Source organism: Styela clava, chromosome 7 (genome assembly GCF_964204865.1).
Source record: "Styela clava chromosome 7, kaStyClav1.hap1.2, whole genome shotgun sequence".
Taxonomy (NCBI): Eukaryota; Metazoa; Chordata; class Ascidiacea; order Stolidobranchia; family Styelidae; genus Styela; species Styela clava.
Genome location: NC_135256.1, coordinates 1,123,102 through 1,144,549, shown reverse-complemented (window position 1 = coordinate 1,144,549; position 21,448 = coordinate 1,123,102). Strand labels below are relative to the sequence as shown.

Sequence of the window (21,448 nt, the reverse complement as noted above, 5' to 3'; positions counted from 1 at the left end):
AATGAAACTCTTAATGTTTATAGACCAAATAAACTTTTATTATAGACGGACAGTTCTATCCACCAGATTTGTTTGTTTCATTGTTTAATTACAAACTCAGTGCAGACTATTTCTATTCCGCAACTTTGCAACCAATATTTGATCTTTTTCTGACAATGTGACACAAATAAAATGCCAACGTAAAATTCAAGTATATAGCGCACATTGTAAGTTTAGCCTCCTAGCTGAAATGAGCGTAACGTGAGCGTCGTCAATTTTTGGCTTGGAAAGAACTCAAATCGAACCAAAGCCCAATTACGTCAAACTGGGAATTAAATTTAAACGGGACTCAATTCAGATTTGTACTAATGGTTAAATGCAACAATATCTTACTTTGAAGCATTTGTGGAGGCCAATCTATTGCCAAAGCCGGGTTGAGAATTATTCCACACACGAATTTGCGAACAACCGACCAATGATCTTGATGAATGAACTCCTTCACGAAGTCTTCAAAATCTCCAACTCCCATTTCTGACACGAACATGGCGGCAAGATTTTCTTCAATTACTTGGTGCGAGAAATATATTTGTTGGGTTCCTTCAAGCAGGCAATGACTCGCCCTTGTGCGGCCTGGAACTTTGATAGCCAGGTCTTGAATCGAATCTGGATCTATTCCAAACTTCAGTAATTCGTCTTTTGTAAAAACGACTCGACCTTCACTCATTGCTCGGAAAGCCATTTCTTTCAACTTGTGCAGAACCTGCTTATCTCTGACATGCTGGGATTTCAGAAGAATATCAAGGATCTCCAACATAACTCCTGTCATGGTATCTGGTGGATTTTCCGGGTTGAACTTCTGAACGATGGCGTTGTATATTAAAAATACTGGGACCGAAGACAGAGGAATAATTGCAGGAGAGGTTGAACACATCCGATCCCATTGCTTTTGGCCGATATCACCAAGGAGTGCGATGAATAACCTCTTGACGTCATCTGGGCTCAAACCTACTAAAGCATAGATTAGCTGGGGTCGAAGGTCAATAGTGAGAGAAGCTATGCTATGCTCGCGAGAGGAGATGACAATTTTAACTCTGGGAAAAAGATGACCAGTGATAACGTTGTACACCACCGTTGGTGTACTTGCCTTTTCCTTGTGATTTATCTTGGGGTGGGGTCCGCTAAGAGACCAAGTCGCCTGATCTAAACCATCGAAGAAAAATATGACTTTTTCCTGATTTTCAATGATCCACTCATATCCATATTGATGGCTTTTCTCACTCAAATCAGTGATATTTCCGAAAAGCAATTCCATCGCAGTAATTGAATCCGATTCAAGGAGATCGCGAATGTTGACAAAATAAATAACGTCAAAGCTTTTCTTGAACCATCTTCTGAAAAATAATACCGATGAATCTTCGAACGAAGCATGGACCAAGCGTTTCGTAATTGTTGTTTTTCCACTCCCAGCCGGTCCGACGATTGCAATGAACCGATTTTTTTTTGAATGGAAACCTTCGGTCAACTGCCTAATGGTAACAAACTTTCCGTCGCTAATGTTTTCCGCCAATGCACTAAATTCGGCATCTTTACGATATTCTTTTGTTTTCAGCGCCATTTCACCTCCAAAAAAATGCGACAATTCTCTTATTCGTGGATTCACTTCGAACTCAGGTTCAACCAGCCTTTGATCCTTGTACAATCCAGTAATCGTATCCTCTGATTTCCTATACGCATCGCGATTGACTACTTTTTTGAATTTGGCCACATGTTTTCCTAAAAATAGTTGTTAATAGAACGAGTCGAGTGTAAGGCAAATCTGGCTCCAATGATGTTTTGTTCACCATGCTCGCTCCCGATGTTCATTATTTGCAGCAAAGTGCAAACTCGCACAAACGTGATATTGTGTAAAATAAAACATAAAATTTTCTTTGGTTCCATCAAATTCTACGTATTTTCCAAATATAAAATTAACCGACATTCTGATTTCTATCTCTTTGATTTATGAAGTGATTGTGAATAAAAACGACAATAGAAAATTGTGAAAGCTAAAGTTAGACAACAATTTTCAGGATCATAATATCAATGTTTGTGAAATCATTTGTTTTAATATCTTATTTATTAGTAAAAAAACATGATAGCGCAAAGATTCAACCGCCTGGTTTTCAATCTGATTTTTTTTTTGTAACCTAGAAATCTCCAACAGATCGCGCCACTGGAGTTTTCAGTTTGAACAATATCTCTTGTTGACTGTAAATAGTGAAGCAAGTAGTATACACATAAGGCGGAAAGTAATGAATGAATGGACATAAGACGGAAAATACTAGTTTGAACTCTCTGCTTCAATAACAGTCTGCATCAATTGTCTAGATTTGGTAATTTTACAATTTTGTAGAGTATAACAGATATAATGTTTAACAGCTAGTCGTTGTCTCACTGCAATCAAAGATTCTGTATATGGCGCTAAGTATATGCTTGAAATACCTTTATTCAAGTACAATTGATGAGTTGTATGAATGACAGAAAAACAGTAAGACATGTCTCGGATAAATCAGACATTGCACATATTGAAGTTTTCTTTGTACTTTATATGATTTTGATTTCCGTTGCGACCAAAACTATTGAACAGAGAAAGTAAGTAGACATGATCTTATAGACGACTGTCAAAAGATAGGATTCAAATCCTTATCTCAGTAGGGAGGAAAGCCCATAAAACGGCTTAATCATATGGCGAACCACGGCCTTTCGTTTGGTTGCCAGTCCATGTCGGGTATGAGAAAAGGTAATGAGGTATTTGTTTAGATGCATGAACTGGATAGTGGAGAAAGTCGTAATCGACCACTATTTGAACCACCGGTACGGTGGCGCGAAGAGTTCAACAATCTTCTCGCACATACTTGCCTCCCGTGGGAGATTCAAACAACCAAAGATAATCAAAGTTGATAACTCAATACTCAGCGCCAGTCGAGCTTAGTTTCATGAGTTTAAATATGTTCGAAAACAAGAAGCTCTTTTGCTCACACAATACAATACACTGGAAAAGTCATCTACCGGTATATGCTTATGTACATAAACGATATTTATAAACTTGAGAACACTCAGCTTAATAAACCTTGCCAGAGACATATCGACCAAATGTCAACAGTTCTAAAATTAAATTTATCATGGACAGTTTGCCCTAATGATATCGTACTTCAGGGGTCACCAACACGGTGCACGGTCGCCCGTAAGGACCAAATGAGCCGCCTGAAGGTCTGTTCTATAATTAGCTCAAATGGCGCGTATCGGTGTGCTGCATTTATTAATATTATTCTTGTTTAAAGCATACTGATACATGAACTACTCATCAATTATTGTAATGATCAACCTTATCTATATGCGACCTGAGTAATGTCAATGGTCACTTAATACTGTTCCAATTATGGCATCACACACACTGGGTCAGCTTATGCAATGCTTTATTCATTACTAATCCATGTATAAACAACCATGCTTTATTGAACATGGACGTGTTAAGCATGGCCGAGCAACGTTCAGCCTTGACGTTGAACAGATGGGGCTTGTAAAACTTTCAAATGACCTCTACCTCGAAGCCTATCAGGGTGTCCCAAACTTTTTGGGACGTAATTGACACAGAAACGTTCAGTGGTCTATGAACAAGTCACAAGAGATTGTTTGGTTCAACCCATCTTTGTGAATCAGTACAACACACTGGTGGAAAGCATGCAATGCCAGGTTTCCACTAACTGTCAAGGAGAATAGACCAGATTTGATCCAGGTTGAGAATAAGATATTCTCGATTTGTAAATGTGTTTGTTAACTGTAACATTTGAAGTCCATTATATCTTAACTTGTACATGGTGTTTGTTAAAAATGCTGACACATTGTGATATCCTTGGCTGTTCATTTTAAAACGTTTTATATCAAAAACATCGAATTTGAAAATGAAACTGTTATTAATAATATTTTGGCTGTTCATTTTAAAACGTTTAATTCAAAAACATCGAATTTGAAAATGAAACTGTTATTAATAATATTTTATTTCTATGTAATAATTGCATGTAATGTAATAATTGATACCTCCATGAAAAATCTCTAACATTATCAGCGTCTCCTCGTGACTAAATCCCATTAATAGTAATAGGTAAAAACTTGATCGATCTAATTGGCTTTTCATAAGTGCATCCAAATGGTACCGTAGACCTTGGTTCGGTACCCAGTTAGTAGAGCTCTGTTTCATGAAGATTGGTGACCCCTGTCATATCTCAAGAAAGTATGTTCATTTCTTATGATAATAAAAGTCCACCTTTTCCAAAGCCTGGTTATTGTACCACAATGACTTTTGTCAAACTGATGTTAGCGGACCGCATGCTGCAGAATTCTTGAAGTTTCTGATGGCTGTTTTTACATCGGCCTGAGAGTGTTGTCTTAGGATTTATAGCTAATGGGCGACTTATTTATATTTATTTGTCATAATAATAAACAGTGTGTCATTGATATTCCTCACATTGTTCATTGTAATATTGTTAAATTATTTAGTCAAGTTATTGTGATTCCAAGTTCAAGTTGCTGCTTGACGGCCCTTGAGACAAGAATTTTCGGTAAGTTCTTTGCGGAATTTTATATTCTAATGTATTTGTATACATTAGTTTGTATTTGTTTTACTGTCGGGTGCTGAGGTGCCGGCAGAGGTGGTTTGTTTATTATATTCGTTAGTGATTTCATATTTGGTCGTTAGGTATTTATTGTGTGGTGTAGTGATGATATTAAAGTTTGTTTACATTAAGGGTGAGCCAACTGATAAAATATTGCGTCATCCTCGTTTGTGTATTTATTTTTTTCCGGTATTTCAGAAACCCTTACGGATGTACCGGTGCTGTTTGTAACACAACAGGAAATGAAACATCTTAAGCAGATACAGTGATAATACGCATCTTTTGGGCAGTGCAACCTGGGACCCCATTGGCCAAACTTCCCAAAAGCCGGGTTTTTGAGCACGTAAACTTGTCTCTCAAAAATGCAACAGCAAAATCTCGTTTAGTTCGATTCCAGAAATATCTCGTAAACACTTGATGCACGGTTAGATTTGTTTGCGACGACCTGTATGTAGGCTTTCTCTGCCTTACTTTTTTGCAGCTTGTGTTTTAGAATTTGGGTCATATAGCAGTAATCTATGGATGCATGTAAAATTGCTGAAGTACTCCTTGTAATTCGATATTGAATGTTAGTACCGGTATCTATCGCTCCATCGAGATAGTCTGTGTATTGGATGTGGCTGTGAGCCGATACCTGAAGCTGTACTTCAGTTAATGGTAAATGGTACCATCAGAGTAGACATATATAGATGGGTCAACAGTTACTCTACAGATACTAGACTACTGTCACTCTTACCCAAGTTACCCGATTTTTCATGAAGTATGCTAACACCGCAGCAAGACTATTTTTACTTGAATCTACATTTAGAGCAAGCTGAACTAGTAACGAGGAAGATTTAGCCTCGTTAATTTACAAGCACTCCAGAGTGTTATAGTACTTTGGAAAATACCAATTCTACGTAAAATGCCATTTTTGCCTTTTCGAGAGAGTTGGTGCTTTACTAACACTTTAAACCAGGGGTTTTCAACCTGGGGTCGCAAACGTGCAGGGGTTTAAAAGTACATTTCCAGGGGTACTCGGAAAGCAGTCGAGTTTTTGTGTGTTGCTGTTATTAATGTCCTTTATTACAAACAGAGGAAAATGCGTGATTGTTGTGATTGTGACGCAACAACGTGAAATTAACGGCTTCGAACACAAAGACAAACTGAAATCTTTAAGACTGCGTGCTGTGAGCATTGAGTTGATTATGCTTATTAAAACTTAGGAAAGATTTTAGAAATTCATTAGTTAGGCAGACGACAAAGGCAATAATATCAACGCGAAAATTTATTTTAGTTACATATGGTCAATAAATTGTTGTTGCAACAAATTGTTAGGCAATATATCACAACTTTGTTCGATGCCTGTTTACGGGGGTTCGCGTTAATTGTTCCGTGAATCGCATGAAATCGATTTTTTTTGGGGGGGGGGGGGCTCCAGGCGTCAAAAGCATTGGCATCGGGATATCCAATCACCCTATGTAGGGAGTCCACGATCCACAAGTGAGATTTGATCAAGTCCTGCATCAACAGTTTTTATCACACACAAAGTAAATACAAAACTAAAGCCAGACTCACGTTTTTGGAAGAAGTTTTTAGAAGATGATTTTCCTGAACCTGGATGAAAAATAACGAAATTTTATTTGATGTTGCTAATGCATTTATAGTAGAATTTATAGGACTGTAGAGAACGAAGCAACTGTGACTCAGTGAACCCGAATGATAATTTCACATAAGCTAAGCCAGCGGATTGCAACCTTCAATGCAGGAGGGCCCGTACTCCCGAAGTATGTGAACCAAGATGGCGGATACCGGAGAGTAGTATGTGAACCTGGTTAGGCCATAATTTCAGGTATAAATACTATGGGAGTCACTTCGTCAGCCCATAGAACTAAAATAAGGAAAATTGGAATAAAATTATGGTATAACCCTAATCTGGTACACATACTACGTTCCGCCATCTTGGTTCATATACTTCTGGAGGGCCAGATACAAATAACTAACTAGGGTGAAACCACGAGCCGCACTGTGCATAGGTTCTCTAGCAGTAGATTGCACAAAAATTATTGATCTTATAACATGCGTTGTTCGCTTCGCGCAAGTTATCGGTTAGGGCACTGTTACGCCATATGCAACAACGCGACGCAATTGTGTTCCGCGGGCCTCACATCACTCAAAATGGACAATTTCAGGTAACTGATCTGACCAAATTGAAAAGAGAAAACTTTACTACAGTAGAAATTTCAATTTAAAAAAGCAAAATGCATCCATGCTCTAAATCAGTGGTCACCAGAGTGTGGGTCGCGACCCCAAGTGGGGTCGCCGAGTGCCCATCGTTGTCTCTTTTTTTATTATTTTTATTATGTGTGTGTCTTCTCGACCCAACGCTAGATACTTCAAACAAAAGAATGAATACCAAGCACGCAGACAGGTAATATCAAGAGCAATTACGATAAATCAATTATGACATCATAGTCACAAATTTAGTTTGTGTGAAAAACAGCGTTCTATGACACAAATACACAACAGCGTGTAGTCTGCACTGTTAAGTTGAATAACGCTACATAGCCTAGCAAGTTTCGATATTTCGAATTGGAGTGACTTCTTTTATAATAAGGCTATTGCTTAACGACAGTAATTTATATTTTAAAGTAAATCGTTATTATGTCTTAAATGTACTGTACAGTGGCCGTTGCTTTTACTGCAAAGCCTCATTTTCCAGGCTACCGTCATATTGATAATTACAATTTATTAAATGGCTGATAAACATAAAAGAAAAATATCGTATGATCAATCTTTTTGAAAGCTTTACTTTTAGTGCTATGAGTCCGCTAAAATCAAAGCACCGAAATCGATTAAACGTAGAACACGATTTGCGTTTGAGCTTAAGCAACATTAAGCCACGAATGCAAGATCTCGTTGGAAGGAAGCAGTCGCATTCTTCACACTGATTAAATATGGTTGTTGTTGGGTTCTTTTATATAATTTCCGAATTTGATAAATATTTTTTTCGTGTCTGTAGGTGAACATATATATATATATATAAATTGGGGTCGCGAGTACTTATATTACGTAATAATATTGTAGATGGGGTCGTGTCTCAAAAAGTTTGAAGACCACTGCTCTAAATCACCTGAAATCTTTATATTCTCCCGAACGGTGACTGCCTGCCCGGCATTATCTGTTGCTGCCATTGACCGAACTGCGATTTGCTGTGCCTGACCGGTCCTTCCCGAAGTTGATGGCGCTGAGGAACCGGCTGATGCCTCAGCTTGTCCTACAAAAAATGTGAAAAAACATTTACACATTATTAGCCTACAATTGAACTCCATTAAATTCAAACATTAACTTTGAAGATGTTGTAACGACGTTTGACTTATCTCGTTATCAATGCTTTTAACTTCAAACATTTAATATTGAATAATATACTACACTATGGAATCGTGGTAACTGATCTCACCAAGTTGAAAAGAGAAAACGCAAATACAGTAGAATTTTCAATTTGAAAAAGCAAAATGCATCCGTGCTCTAAATCAGTAGTTACCAATCCTTCTACCATGGCAGACCGGTAAAATTAAATTAAATGTACTAGCAGGTCAGCAGAAAATTGAAATGACCGGAACAAAAAAGAATAACATACATTTGCGCATTATATTGCAATTTCGGGCACTCAATATGCCTCTAGACAAAAAAGGCACACTCAAAAACATTTCACACGGAGAAAAACTATCAAATAATGTGCCGATCAAAAATTGAAATAGGTGAAACATGGAATAATACCGTATATTTGCGGTATGCAGTGCTAGGCACACATTATGCGTAAGAAAGGCACGCATAAAACATCTCACATAAAAAACATGTGCATACCAAATCATGTACAAATACAATTGACTCTAGTGCAGTGCTCGTCAACCTTTTTTGTAATGGTACATCCTTTCAACCAATTCTTGAAATCTGGTACACCCCGCCGTCCTACATTTTTAATAAATGAAGAACTGAATATTTAGAAGTTATATGTATATGTTCACGTTGGCGCAATGGTTTATTATTTAGTCAATGTGACCGTTGCTGTTGGATTTAATTTCAATGAGTGCAGACAACCCTTGTTCGGAAAGGTATGTCGTAGGTTTGTAGGCATTCGTACGAGAATGGTGACAGCTTTTTGTGAAAGATTGCGATACTCGGGAACTTCTAATAGTTCTGCCTAAAATTTGTTGTAGTTTTTATATGCTTTGAACTCTGCCTTCCGTACAAGATCTGATTGTAATTCATCAATTATGTGTTCAAGAGCAACCTTTCCACTTGTGAATGGCTGAAGGGCCCATATTAGAAAACCAAGATTCTGATATTCAACATCGGGAAAATAGGCTCCGAAGTTTAGTAGTAGCACATCAAGATGCTTACCGTGTTTCCCCGAAAATAAGAGAGGGTATTATTTCAATTTACTCTCTAAAATTAACACTAGGACTTATTTTGAGGGATGCCTTTTATTTTCATTTGTCAAAAACAAAATTACAAAGTAGAGAATCACGAGATTTTCAAATATACTTACTCATAAATAACACATTTTTATTTAAAAAAACTGCTAAATATAGATTATAATCTTTTGAAACGTGTATGTGTCTTGTTATCAAATTGGTCAAAAAAAAAAATTTGCGCTATCGACCAGGACTTGGTCTTTTTATTTTAAGGGGAGGGCTTATACTAAAATCATTTTGAAAATACAGGCTAGGTCTTATTTTCGGGGAAACACGGTATGAACAATTGATCTTCTCTTAGTTTTCATATCTGCGTTTCAATTTTCCCATTATTAGGTCTCGATGAAATATTCCAGACATTCAAAATCGGAAAAATCACATTTTAATACATTTTTCTGCCACAATTACATTTTAAAAGACTCAATCTTGATACTAGCTTTAAAAATAGTACATCCTTTCCCCTCGATAACTTAAACTGATCTGATATGATTTTAAATATGATTTGTGATATTAAATATATACATCTGTTAGATGAGACAATTTTGGAAGCCAAAAATATCTTGAAAACTAGCAGCCATCGAAATTCGAAAGTTTTTCCTGGGTTAGAAGCATATCGTATGATAGTGTGTACCTTACAACATTGGGTACGGTACAGCCCTGGTACACCCTTTCGAAGTGGTACACCCTTTAAACTTTTTGGTACACCCTGGGGTGTACCATACACCCGGTTGACGAGCACTACTCGAGTGAGAATTTTGCTGCTGTTTTGTTACAAATATAGGATTGCAAACGAGGCCTTAAAGAAGTTTCCGTAACACGTAGCTCTGCAGCGGCGTGCAACCAATTTCTTTGCTTTGTTTTGATTCAATCAAATGATGAAAATGTTTTTTTGCAAAACGCAGAAACTGTTTGAACATACACAACAGTTTAATCGCTCGATTACTTAGCGATGTGTATTCGTTATCAAGAGATATCCAAAATTGTGACAGTGATTCTTTTTTAAATCTGGACTGTAGAGTAGGTAGAATCATAAGTTTAATCAAGCGTTTTTTTTCATCGGGTTCATCATATTAATGCCTCTGCAGTTGATCGACGCTTCAAACGAAATGAATTTACATTACAATGACAAAGTCGTCGGTAACTTGGGAACAGGCTGAAAATCTTACTGTCTGCTCAAAATACTGGAAAAGATCTCTGCGGCCCATGCTTTTTTGCACGTCTCGTGACCACCGGCAAGGTCGCAACAAGTTCATATCTTACTGGAATATTATACTGTTCTCGACTGTTCTTGACGGTTTAAACAAAGGAATATGCATAACGTTTTATATGGATGGTCATATTAATCAGGATATGCACGAAAAACAGAAAAAGCCCATGTGCCAATTCTTAGGGTGCTGAATCTTGCAAGATTTGACGGAGCGCATTCGCGATGAATCAGAGCCGAAAAAGCCTAAAGTGTAATTTCTCGGCGCCAAGATGTCGCGAAAGATGGTGCCAAGATGTCGTGAAAGACGTCGAAATTAGACGTCGGAAGAGAAATTGCGTAATGAACCAATGCAACCTCGTCTTCGGTGAACCAATTGAGACGTCATAAAAACAACAAAACAACGAAATTTCTTTGCCGACCGGCAGTTGGGAACCACTGCTCCTAATCACCTGAAATCTTTTTATCCTCCCGAACGGTTACTGCCTGCCCGGCATCATCTGCTGCTGCCATTGACCGAACTGGGGTCTGCTGTGCCTGACGGATCCAACCCGATGTTGATGGCGCTAAAGAGTCGGCTGATGCCTCAGCTTGTCCTACAAAAATATGAACAAACATTTAATATTGATTATATATTCTCTGAAATTGAAACTTCACTCTTCAACTTTACCATCTCTGTTTTAAAATTTTACAAGATTATACTGAGGAGAGGAAAGCTGAAAAAACGGATTAATTGTATGCCAAACCACCATACAACCAACACAACCTCGTCTTCGGTGAACCGATTGAGACGTCATGAAAACAACAAAACAACGAAATTTTGCGCAGACCGGCGGTTGGAAACCACTGATCTAAATTACCTGAAATCTTTTCATCTTCCCGAACGGTTACTGCCTGCCCGGCATCATCTGCTGCTGCCATTGACCGAACAGGGGTCTGCTGTGCCTGACGGATCCATCCCGATGTTGATGGCGCTAAGGAGTCGGCTGATGCCTCAGCTTGTCCTACAAAAAATATGAACAAACATTTACACAATAATAACCTAAAAAATGAACTCTATTACGTTAAGTATTAACTTTGAAGATGTTGTAAGGACATATGTCTTATCTTGTTATCAACGCTTTCAACTTCAATGCATGTGACTATTATAAATGAAATATTACAGTAGGAACTCTACCCACAAAATTAATTTGTTCTAAAGACCCCTTCGTTATTAGAAAATTCCCACAAAACTTGAACATAATTTTTGTATAAAATGTAATACTGGTTAAAAGCCATAACAAACGCATGTTACACATAGATTACTTTATAATAAAAAAAGGCACACATGGAAAGAAGAAATACCAGAGAAATACCGAATAAAAACCATGAACGATTTGTTCACCTTCGACGTTGGCCTACTAGACATCTAAGAGAGAACAGAATGAACAAAAATGAGCACACGCACATGAAATTCAAAATTAGAATTTACACTTTTTTATTTTGCTTTTCTGTTTTTTATTTTTTTAGTTTTGCTTTTCTAGTTAAATTTTTTTTATTGCATTTTCTTTTGTTTAACTGTTACCCGTACCATGTTTCCTCACTGAATTTTGCTAGCAACTGAAACTGGGTGATGACACATTGTACGTACCCGCTGGAAACAAACGGGGCAATGGGATAGATGGCAGATAGTTGCTGATTCTATGGCAGGACAGCTACCACAGGCTTTAATTTTTATTTTGCTCCTGCAACCATTCGTTTAGAATTGAGACCGGCAATAGTGTTCTATTTGTTTCAATCGATGTTGATTTAAATAATATGTCAGCTGTTATGATTTTATTTTTGAGTATAAATTAATACAGCTTAATACCGTCAACTTCAACTGAACAATATTGTCAACGACGCCGGAATAACAAAAAAATCCGCAATCGATACTATATGATAATTAGGAGCTATTTTAAATGCACTAAATCGCAAGAAAAATTTACCTACGTTGTTCGGACGCTATTGAAACTGAAGCTGAAAACAATTCATTTTGATACAATTTGCCTCTAGATTTAGTGCTGTGGCTGCAAAAACTATCTCCACTAAATTGAAATATTCGATAATCGTAAAATATTTAGAATCAAGAATATCCTCGACGTTGTCATGAGCACTTCAAGTCGGCACTAACAAAAATCCTCTCATATCCGCTGTTATTTACTGCCACGTGGCACACGCCTTTGATTACGTTAAATAATGAAAGAATTGTAAAATGTTTTGAATCAAAAATTTGAGGGCGGCTCTAAGAAGTGCCATATTCAGTTTGCTTATAAGCACGAAAACGATATTTGAAGATTGCGATATTTGAATGTATTCGAATATTAAATTTGATTGGACATCTTTGCTTTGTGCACTGCATTAAATCAAAATAAAATAAACAAATATCACTACACAAGTTTTTTAAGTTTTCGGGGTTCGTCCTCTCGTATGTAGAAAATCGGACTTTAGTCAAAGAAATTATATTAGGAAAATATTTTTCATAAGTTGGATTTTTTGTTACCAAACCCTTTCGCAAGTAGAGTTTCTACTGTACTTTGAAACTAGTAAATCTATCGTACCGTAATTTCCAAGCAGATTGTATACCACGATATGTTCAGCATGTATATTCTGAATATTTTCTGCCTTCAACTCTCCAACAAGAGCACCAGTTATGTTGGTTTCTGAAACAAATAGGTTTTCAATTAGCCACACTGTACATCATTTTCACATAAAATATCATGGATTGCATATCTGGAAACTATGATCGTCTTCTAGCATATCTAAAAATTGTTCGTGATACCCATGCAGGAAGCATGGCAATTTGTGTGGACGTTAGGGGTGCGACAAGATTCGGACTCGTGCTCGGATTCGTGGCCGAATCTCCCGTAATTTGATACTCGGATTCGGCCCGAGTCTTTGATGATTTCACCCGAGTTCGAGATATCATACCTCACGCGATAGTCAAGCGCAGACTGGTGGCGGATCCGACGAGAAATTCAACTTTTTCGTTCTGTTTTGCCACGAGACTGTCCAGCCTATTTTTCTACGCTGAAATTAAAACTGGGCGCCAAAACTACAAATTCACGACGCCGTAAGAACAAAAAAATGTCAGCGAAAGTCAGCTGAATAAATTCCAGTGTTGCGTGTTGCTTGCCTTCCATTGCCAGACGTCGTTTAGTGAATGTTTACCACGTCCTATTTCAAGCATATACTTGCTAATCCTCGAACAGTGATTAATCCGTAATCAGCGGTAACCATGTCGCACTGTTCACCTTTATCGTTCCATAAATGATCTAGTTATTTCCGGAGAGAAACAAATGTGAGAAATAAAACGATAAAATAGTGAAAATTACGGTACTTTTGAGAAAAAAGTACAACTCGCAGATGTCAGTGGCGTTACAATCGTATATATGTACAAAAACAATCTCGCAAGTCGCATCAATTAAATGTGTATAAATTTGGAAACTATTACTCGTGGTAATTGGGTATTAATCGGGCCGACTTTTTATTTTTATTCAATAAGTATTTACATACACCGCGATTAGTGACGGGCAAAATCAAATTTTTCCTGATCGAATAATTCGACTATTCCTTTTTATAAACCGATGGTAGAAAATTACTAGAAGACTGGAGACTCGATAGCAACGTGGCATCTTTACTTCTTATCCGTAATTTTATTACAATCGCGAATTTTTTTTTTGTCACCGCGATCGTTTCGGCGACCGACATCCTAATTATTGTTGGTAAACTATATTTTAAAAATACATTTTCTCACTATTAGTTCTCACGCAACGCCGGACATCGAAGTTTCGTTTTTATATTTCAGGCAGAAGTGCGAGTACAAATCGGTGAAGATATTAAAGACAGCTATTAATTAGTGAATTCATTAACATATTAATTTTATTCTGGTCTCATCTTCTGGATTTGATCTTCCATATCACAGTCTATAAATCACGGTCCCTGTTTTATTAACTATCGTGGATGTGTTATTTTAGTATTAGATAATAAATAAAAACTTCGGAAATTTACCATTGCGTGCCGTTTCGAGTTATGGCATTTCTATCTAGTAAAAACAATATTCCCATGTAATACATTATTTACCTGCCTCACTTAATCTGGTTTGACCTTTCTAAATGTGAAAAGGTGTTGGCGCTTAATGATAAATTGGGAATTGCAAAGATAACGATAGGCGCAGAAAGAAAAACAGAAACATAATAATAATCACATTTATCGTTTCTGTCTGTTAGCGAAAGTCGTATGTGAATTCTTACTCATAACTCTCAATAATCTGTTATTAAGTACACTTAATCTTAATAAATTCGATTTTGCTTTTCAAAGTGCCGTTATTTGTATTAATGAAAATGATCGTGTCATGACCATGAGTTTGAACAGACAGCCGTAACACATTTCGCCTTTTGCGTCTCTCTTACTGAATTATAATCAACAATTACACATTCTTATTTTCCGCGGATTCGACAATCGCTATTGATGGTTTTCAAACGAAGAATAGCTAGCTATTTTGTTACGATATATTTATAAGATACATTTATTCGATGCTTCCACAGTTGGCATTATTAATATCTCAATTATCACGGGAATGAGCGTCTGTATCAGCACGACTAAAAAAGATAACATATAAAAAAAATTTCCATAAAAAATTTGTTCCAAACGTGTGGGTTATATTTATCGTGACAGGACACGAGCACGGCGTCTTCAGCAGTCAACCCGGCGGTCGATCAGAGTTATGTAACAAAGTATTCCTTCGACGGGGAATAGGACCTATTTATACTAAATTAAACCAGCCGCTCAGCGAATGATTGTCTCGAAAGCAATAATGTTTATGTGCAACGTTTTGAATTACATAGTCTTATCTTACACAGAATGTTTAATTTACGGCGAATATACACGAACAGTATCACTTTAGGTATTTATTTCGGAGCTAGGTGTGAGAGTATTGGACTCGGGACTCGGACACAAGTCCAGCGCAAATACTCGGGATTCGGCCGAGCCGAACCTTTTTGGATTCGTCGCATCCCTAGTGGACGTTTCTGAAAAATTTGCCAAAAACTTCGTTCCTGTTTAGCATAGTCTGATATATTTGAGGGGGTGTTCTCAGTAGGATAGGGTGAGTGAAAATTCAAATAAATACTTAAAGTGAGAGGGTTAGGGTGAGTGAAAATTTAACTAAATACTGAAAGTGAGGGGATGTTTACGGTAGGTTAGGGTGAGTGAAAATTGAAAATTAATACCCAAAGTGAGAGGTTGTTCACAGTAGGTTAGGTGAGTAAAAACTTGATTAAATACTGAAAGTGAGAAGGTGTTCTCAGTAGGTTAGGGCGAATAAAAATTGAAAATTAATACTTAAAGTGAGGGGGTGTTCACAGTAGGTTAGGGTGAGTAAAAATTCAGCTCAATAATAAAAGTGAGGGGGTGTTCACAGTAGGTTAGGGTGAGTAAAAACTTGACTATATACTGAAAGTGAGGGGATGTTCACAGTAGGTTAGGGTGAGTAAAAATTCAGCTCAATAATGAAAGTGAGGGGGTGTTCACAGTAGGTTAGGGTGAGCGGAAATTCAGCTCAATAATGAAAGTGAGGGGGTGTTCACAGTAGGTTAGGGTGAGTAAAAACTTGATTAAATACTGAAAGTGAGAAGGTGTTCTCAGTAGGTTAGGGCGAGTAAAAATTGAAAATTAATACTTAAAGTGAGGGGGTGTTCACAGTAGGTTAGGGTGAGTAAAAATTCAGCTCAATAATAAAAGTGAGGGGGTGTTCACAGTAGGTTAGGGTGAGTAAAAACTTGACTAAATACTGAAAGTGAGGGGATGTTCACAGTAGGTTAGGGTGAGTAAAAATTCAGCTCAATAATGAAAGTGAGGGGGAGTTCACAGTAGGTTAGGGTGAGTAAAAATTCAGCTCAATAATGAAAGTGAGGGGGTGTTCACAGTAGGTTAAGGTGAGTAAAAATTCAGCTAAATAATGAAAGTGAGGGGGTGTTCACAGTAGGTTAGGGTGAGTGAAAATTCAGCTAAATGTTGAAAGTGAGGGGGTGTTCACAGTAGGTTAGGGTGAGTAAAAACTTGACTAAATACTTAAAGTGAGGGGTGTTCACAGTAGGTTAGGATGAGTAAAAACTTGACTAAATACTGAAAGTGAGGGGTGTTCACAGTAGGTTAGGATGAGTAAAAACTTGACTAAATACTGAAAGTGAGGGGTGTTCACAGTAGGTTAGGATGAGTAAAAACTTGACTAAATACTGAAAGTGAGGGGGTGTTCACAGTAGGTTAGGGTGAGTAAAAACTTGACTAAATAATGAAAGTGAGGGGGTGTTCACAGTAGGTTAGGGTGAGTAAAAATTCAGCTCAATAATGAAAGTGAGGGGGTGTTCACAGTAGGTTAGGGTGAGTGGAAATTCAGCTCAATAATGAAAGTGATGGGGTGCTCCCGAAGTATGCGAACCAAGATGGCGGACATCGGAACGTAACATGGGTAACAGGATTTTTTTCCAATTTTCCTTTTTTTAGTCCTATTATCAGTTCGAAGACTAGCCAAGAGCCTCCCGTAGTATTTATACCTAAAATTATGGCCTAACCCTAACCTAGTACACATATTACATTCCGATGTCCGCCATCTTGGTTCGCATACTTCGGGAGCCCCAGTGATGGGGTGTTCACAGTAGGTTAGGGTGAGTAAAAATTCAGCTCAATAATGAAAGTGAGGGGGTGTTCACAGTAGGTTAGGGTGAGCGGAAATTCAGCTCAATAATGAAAGTGAGGGGGTGTTCACAGTAGGTTAGGGTGAGTAAAAATTCAGCTCAATAATGAAAGTGAGAGGGTGTTCACAGTAGGTCAGGGTGAGTAAAAATTCAGATAAATAATGAAAGTGAGGAAGTGTTCACAGTAGGTTAGGGTGAGTAAAAATTCAGCTCAATAATGAAAGTGAGGGGGTGTTCACAGTAGGTTAGGGTGAGTAAAAATTTAGCTCAATATTGAAAGTGAGGGGGTGTTCACAGTAGGTTAGGGTGAGTAAAAATTCAGCTCAATAATGAAAGTGAGGGGGTGTTCACAGTAGGTTAGGGTGAGTAAAAATTCAGCTCAATAATGAAAGTGAGGGGGTGTTCACAGTAGGTTAAGGTGAGTAAAAATTCAGCTAAATAATGAAAGTGAGGGGGTGTTCACAGTAGGTTAGGGTGAGTGAAAATTCAGCTAAATAATGAAAGTGAGGGGGTGTTCACAGTAGGTTAGGGTGAGTAAAAACTTGACTAAATACTTAAAGTGAGGGGTGTTCACAGTAGGTTAGGATGAGTAAAAACTTGACTAAATACTGAAAGTGAGGGGGTGTTCACAGTAGGTTAGGGTGAGTAAAAATTGAGCTCAATAATGAAAGTGAGGGGGTGTTCACAGTAGGTTAAGGTGAGTAAAAATTCAGCTAAATAATGAAAGTGAGGGGGTGTTCACAGTAGGTTAGGGTGAGTGAAAATTCAGCTAAATAATGAAAGTGAGGGGGTGTTCACAGTAGGTTAGGGTGAGTAAAAACTTGACTAAATACTTAAAGTGAGGGGTGTTCACAGTAGGTTAGGATGAGTAAAAACTTGACTAAATACTGAAAGTGAGGGGTGTTCACAGTAGGTTAGGATGAGTAAAAACTTGACTAAATACTGAAAGTGAGGGGTGTTCACAGTAGGTTAGGATGAGTAAAAACTTGACTAAATACTGAAAGTGAGGGGGTGTTCACAGTAGGTTAGGGTGAGTAAAAACTTGACTAAATAATGAAAGTGAGGGGGTGTTCACAGTAGGTTAGGGTGAGTAAAAATTCAGCTCAATAATGAAAGTGAGGGGGTGTTCACAGTAGGTTAGGGTGAGTGGAAATTCAGCTCAATAATGAAAGTGATGGGGTGCTCCCGAAGTATGCGAACCAAGATGGCGGACATCGGAACGTAACATGGGTAACAGGATTTTTTTCCAATTTTCCTTTTTTTAGTCCTATTATCAGTTCGAAGACTAGCCAAGAGCCTCCCGTAGTATTTATACCTAAAATTATGGCCTAACCCTAACCTAGTACACATATTACATTCCGATGTCCGCCATCTTGGTTCGCATACTTCGGGAGCCCCAGTGATGGGGTGTTCACAGTAGGTTAGGGTGAGTAAAAATTCAGCTCAATAATGAAAGTGAGGGGGTGTTCACAGTAGGTTAGGGTGAGCGGAAATTCAGCTCAATAATGAAAGTGAGGGGGTGTTCACAGTAGGTTAGGGTGAGTAAAAATTCAGCTCAATAATGAAAGTGAGAGGGTGTTCACAGTAGGTCAGGGTGAGTAAAAATTCAGCTAAATAATGAAAGTGAGGAAGTGTTCACAGTAGGTTAGGGTGAGTAAAAATTCAGCTCAATAATGAAAGTGAGGGGGTGTTCACAGTAGGTTAGGGTGAGTAAAAATTCAGCTCAATATTGAAAGTGAGGGGGTGTTCACAGTAGGTTAGGGTGAGTAAAAATTCAGCTCAATAATGAAAGTGAGGGGGTGTTCACAGTAGGTTAGGGTGAGTAAAAATTCAGCTCAATAATGAAAGTGAGGGGGTGTTCACAGTAGGTTAAAGTGAGTAAAAATTCAGCTAAATAATGAAAGTGAGGGGGTGTTCACAGTAGGTTAGGGTGAGTGAAAATTCAGCTAAATAATGAAAGTGAGGGGGTTTTCACAGTAGGTTAGGGTGAGTAAAAACTTGACTAAATACTTAAAGTGAGGGGTGTTCACAGTAGGTTAGGATGAGTAAAAGCTTGACTAAATACTGAAAGTGAGGGGGTGTTCACAGTAGGTTAGGGTGAGTAAAAATTCAGCTAAATAATGAAAGTGAGGGGGTGTTCACAGTAGGTTAGGGTGAGTTAAAATTCAGCTAAATAATGAAAGTGAGGGGGTGTTCACAGTAGGTTAGGATGAGTAAAAACTTGACTAAATACTGAAAGTGAGGGGTATTCACAGTAGGTTAGGATGACTAAAAACTTGACTAAATACTTAAAGTGAGGGGTGTTCTCAGTAGGTAGGGGTGAGTGAAAATTTATCAAATTGAAAGTGAGGGGTATTCACAGTAGGTTGGGGTGAGTGAAAATTTATCAAATTGAAAGTGAGGGGGTGTTCACAGTAAGTTAGGGTGAGTGAAAATTTGACTAAATATTGAAAGTGAGGGGGTGTTCACAGTAAGTTAGGGTGAGTGAAAATTTAAATAAATACTTAAAGTGAGGGGGTGTAACCAGTAGGTTGGGGTGAGTGAAAATTTACCAAATTGAAAGTGAGGGGTGTTCTTAGTGGGTTAGGGTGAGTGAAAACTTGACTAAATATTGATAGTGAGGGGGTGTTCACAGTAGATTAGGGTGAGTGGAAATTCAGCTCAATAATGAAAGTGAGGGGGTGTACACAGTAGGTTAGGGTGAGTGAAAATTCAGCTAAATAATGAAAGTGAGGGGGTTTTCACAGTAGGTTAGGGTGAGTAAAAACTTGACTAAATACTTAAAGTGAGGGGTGTTCACAGTAGGTTAGGATGAGTAAAAGCTTGACTAAATACTGAAAGTGAGGGGGTGTTCACAGTAGGTTAGGGTGAGTAAAAATTCAGCTAAATAATGAAAGTGAGGGGGTGTTCACAGTAGGTTAGGGTGAGTTAAAATTCAGCTAAATAATGAAAGTGAGGGGGTGTTCACAGTAGGTTAGGATGAGTAAAAACTTGACTAAATACTGAAAGTGAGGGGTATTCACAGTAGGTTAGGATGACTAAAAACTTGACTAAATACTTAAAGTGAGGGGTGTTCTCAGTAGGTAGGGGTGAGTGAAAATTTATCAAATTGAAAGTGAGGGGTATTCACAGTAGGTTGGGGTGAGTGAAAATTTATCAAATTGAAAGTGAGGGGGTGTTCACAGTAAGTTAGGGTGAGTGAAAATTTGACTAAATATTGAAAGTGAGGGGGTGTTCACAGTAAGTTAGGGTGAGTGAAAATTTAAATAAATACTTAAAGTGAGGGGGTGTAACCAGTAGGTTGGGGTGAGTGAAAATTTACCAAATTGAAAGTGAGGGGTGTTCTTAGTGGGTTAGGGTGAGTGAAAACTTGACTAAATATTGATAGTGAGGGGGTGTTCACAGTAGATTAGGGTGAGTGGAAATTCAGCTCAATAATGAAAGTGAGGGGGTGTACACAGTAGGTTAGGGTGAGTGAAAATTCAGCTAAATAATGAAAGTGAGGGGGTGTTCACAGTAGGTTAGGGTGAGTAAAAACTTGACTAAATACTCAAAGTGAGGGGTGTTCACAGTAGGTTAGGGTGAGTAAAAATTCAGCTCAATAATGAAAGTGAGGGGGTGTTCACAGTAGGTTAGGGTGAGTAAAAATTCAGCTCAATAATGAAAGTGAGGGGGTGTTCACAGTAGGTTAAGGTGAGTAAAAATTCAGCTAAATAATGAAAGTGAGGGGGTGTTCACAGTAGGTTAGGGTGAGTAAAAATTTAAATAAATACTTAAAGTGAGGGGGTGTAACCAGTAGGTTGGGGTGAGTGAAAATTTACCAAATTGAAAGTGAGGGGTGTTCTTAGTGGGTTAGGGTGAGTGGAAACTTGACTAAATATTGATAGTGAGGGGGTGTTCACAGTAGGTTGGGGTGAGTAAAAACTTGACTAAATACTGAAAGTGAGGGGTGTTCACAGTAAGTTAGGGTGAGTGAAAATTTAAATAAATACTTAAAGTGAGGGGCTGTAACCAGTAGGTTGGGGTGAGTGAAAATTTACCAAATTGAAAGTGAGGGGTGTTCTTAGTGGGTTAGGGTGAGTGGAAACTTGACTAAATATTGATAGTGAGGGGGTGTTCACAGTAGGTTGGGGTGAGTAAAAACTTGACTAAATACTGAAAGTGAGGGGGTGTTCACAGTAGGTTAGAGTGGGTGAAAGTTTAACTAAATACTCAAAGTGAGGGGGTGTTCATAGTAGGTTAGGGTGAGTAAAAATTCAGCTCAATAATGAAAGTGAGGGGTGTTCACAGTAGGTTAGGGTGAGTAAAAATTCAGCTCAATAATGAAAGTGAGGGGGTGTTCACAGTAGGTTAAGGTGAGTAAAAATTCAGCTAAATAATGAAAGTGAGGGGGTGTTCACAGTAGGTTAGGGTGAGTGAAAATTCAGCTAAATAATGAACGTG

General features: G+C 38.0%; 1 protein-coding gene across 1 annotated transcript in view; it reads right to left on the bottom strand.

Annotated features, from left to right (window-relative positions):
- LOC120330765 (protein NLRC5-like) overlaps window positions 1-21,448 on the bottom strand; it is a 61,662-nt gene that overhangs the window by 17,571 nt on the left and 22,643 nt on the right. Inside the window, exons 2-7 of the mRNA XM_078114347.1 lie at window positions 12,872-12,973; window positions 11,153-11,296; window positions 10,745-10,888; window positions 7,744-7,887; window positions 6,189-6,227; window positions 373-1,752 (exon numbers count right to left, since the gene is read on the bottom strand). Of these exons, the coding sequence (XP_077970473.1) occupies window positions 373-1,752; window positions 6,189-6,227; window positions 7,744-7,887; window positions 10,745-10,888; window positions 11,153-11,213 (1,768 nt within the window). The 5' untranslated portion in view covers window positions 11,214-11,296; window positions 12,872-12,973. The remainder of the gene's footprint in view (window positions 1-372; window positions 1,753-6,188; window positions 6,228-7,743; window positions 7,888-10,744; window positions 10,889-11,152; window positions 11,297-12,871; window positions 12,974-21,448) is intronic.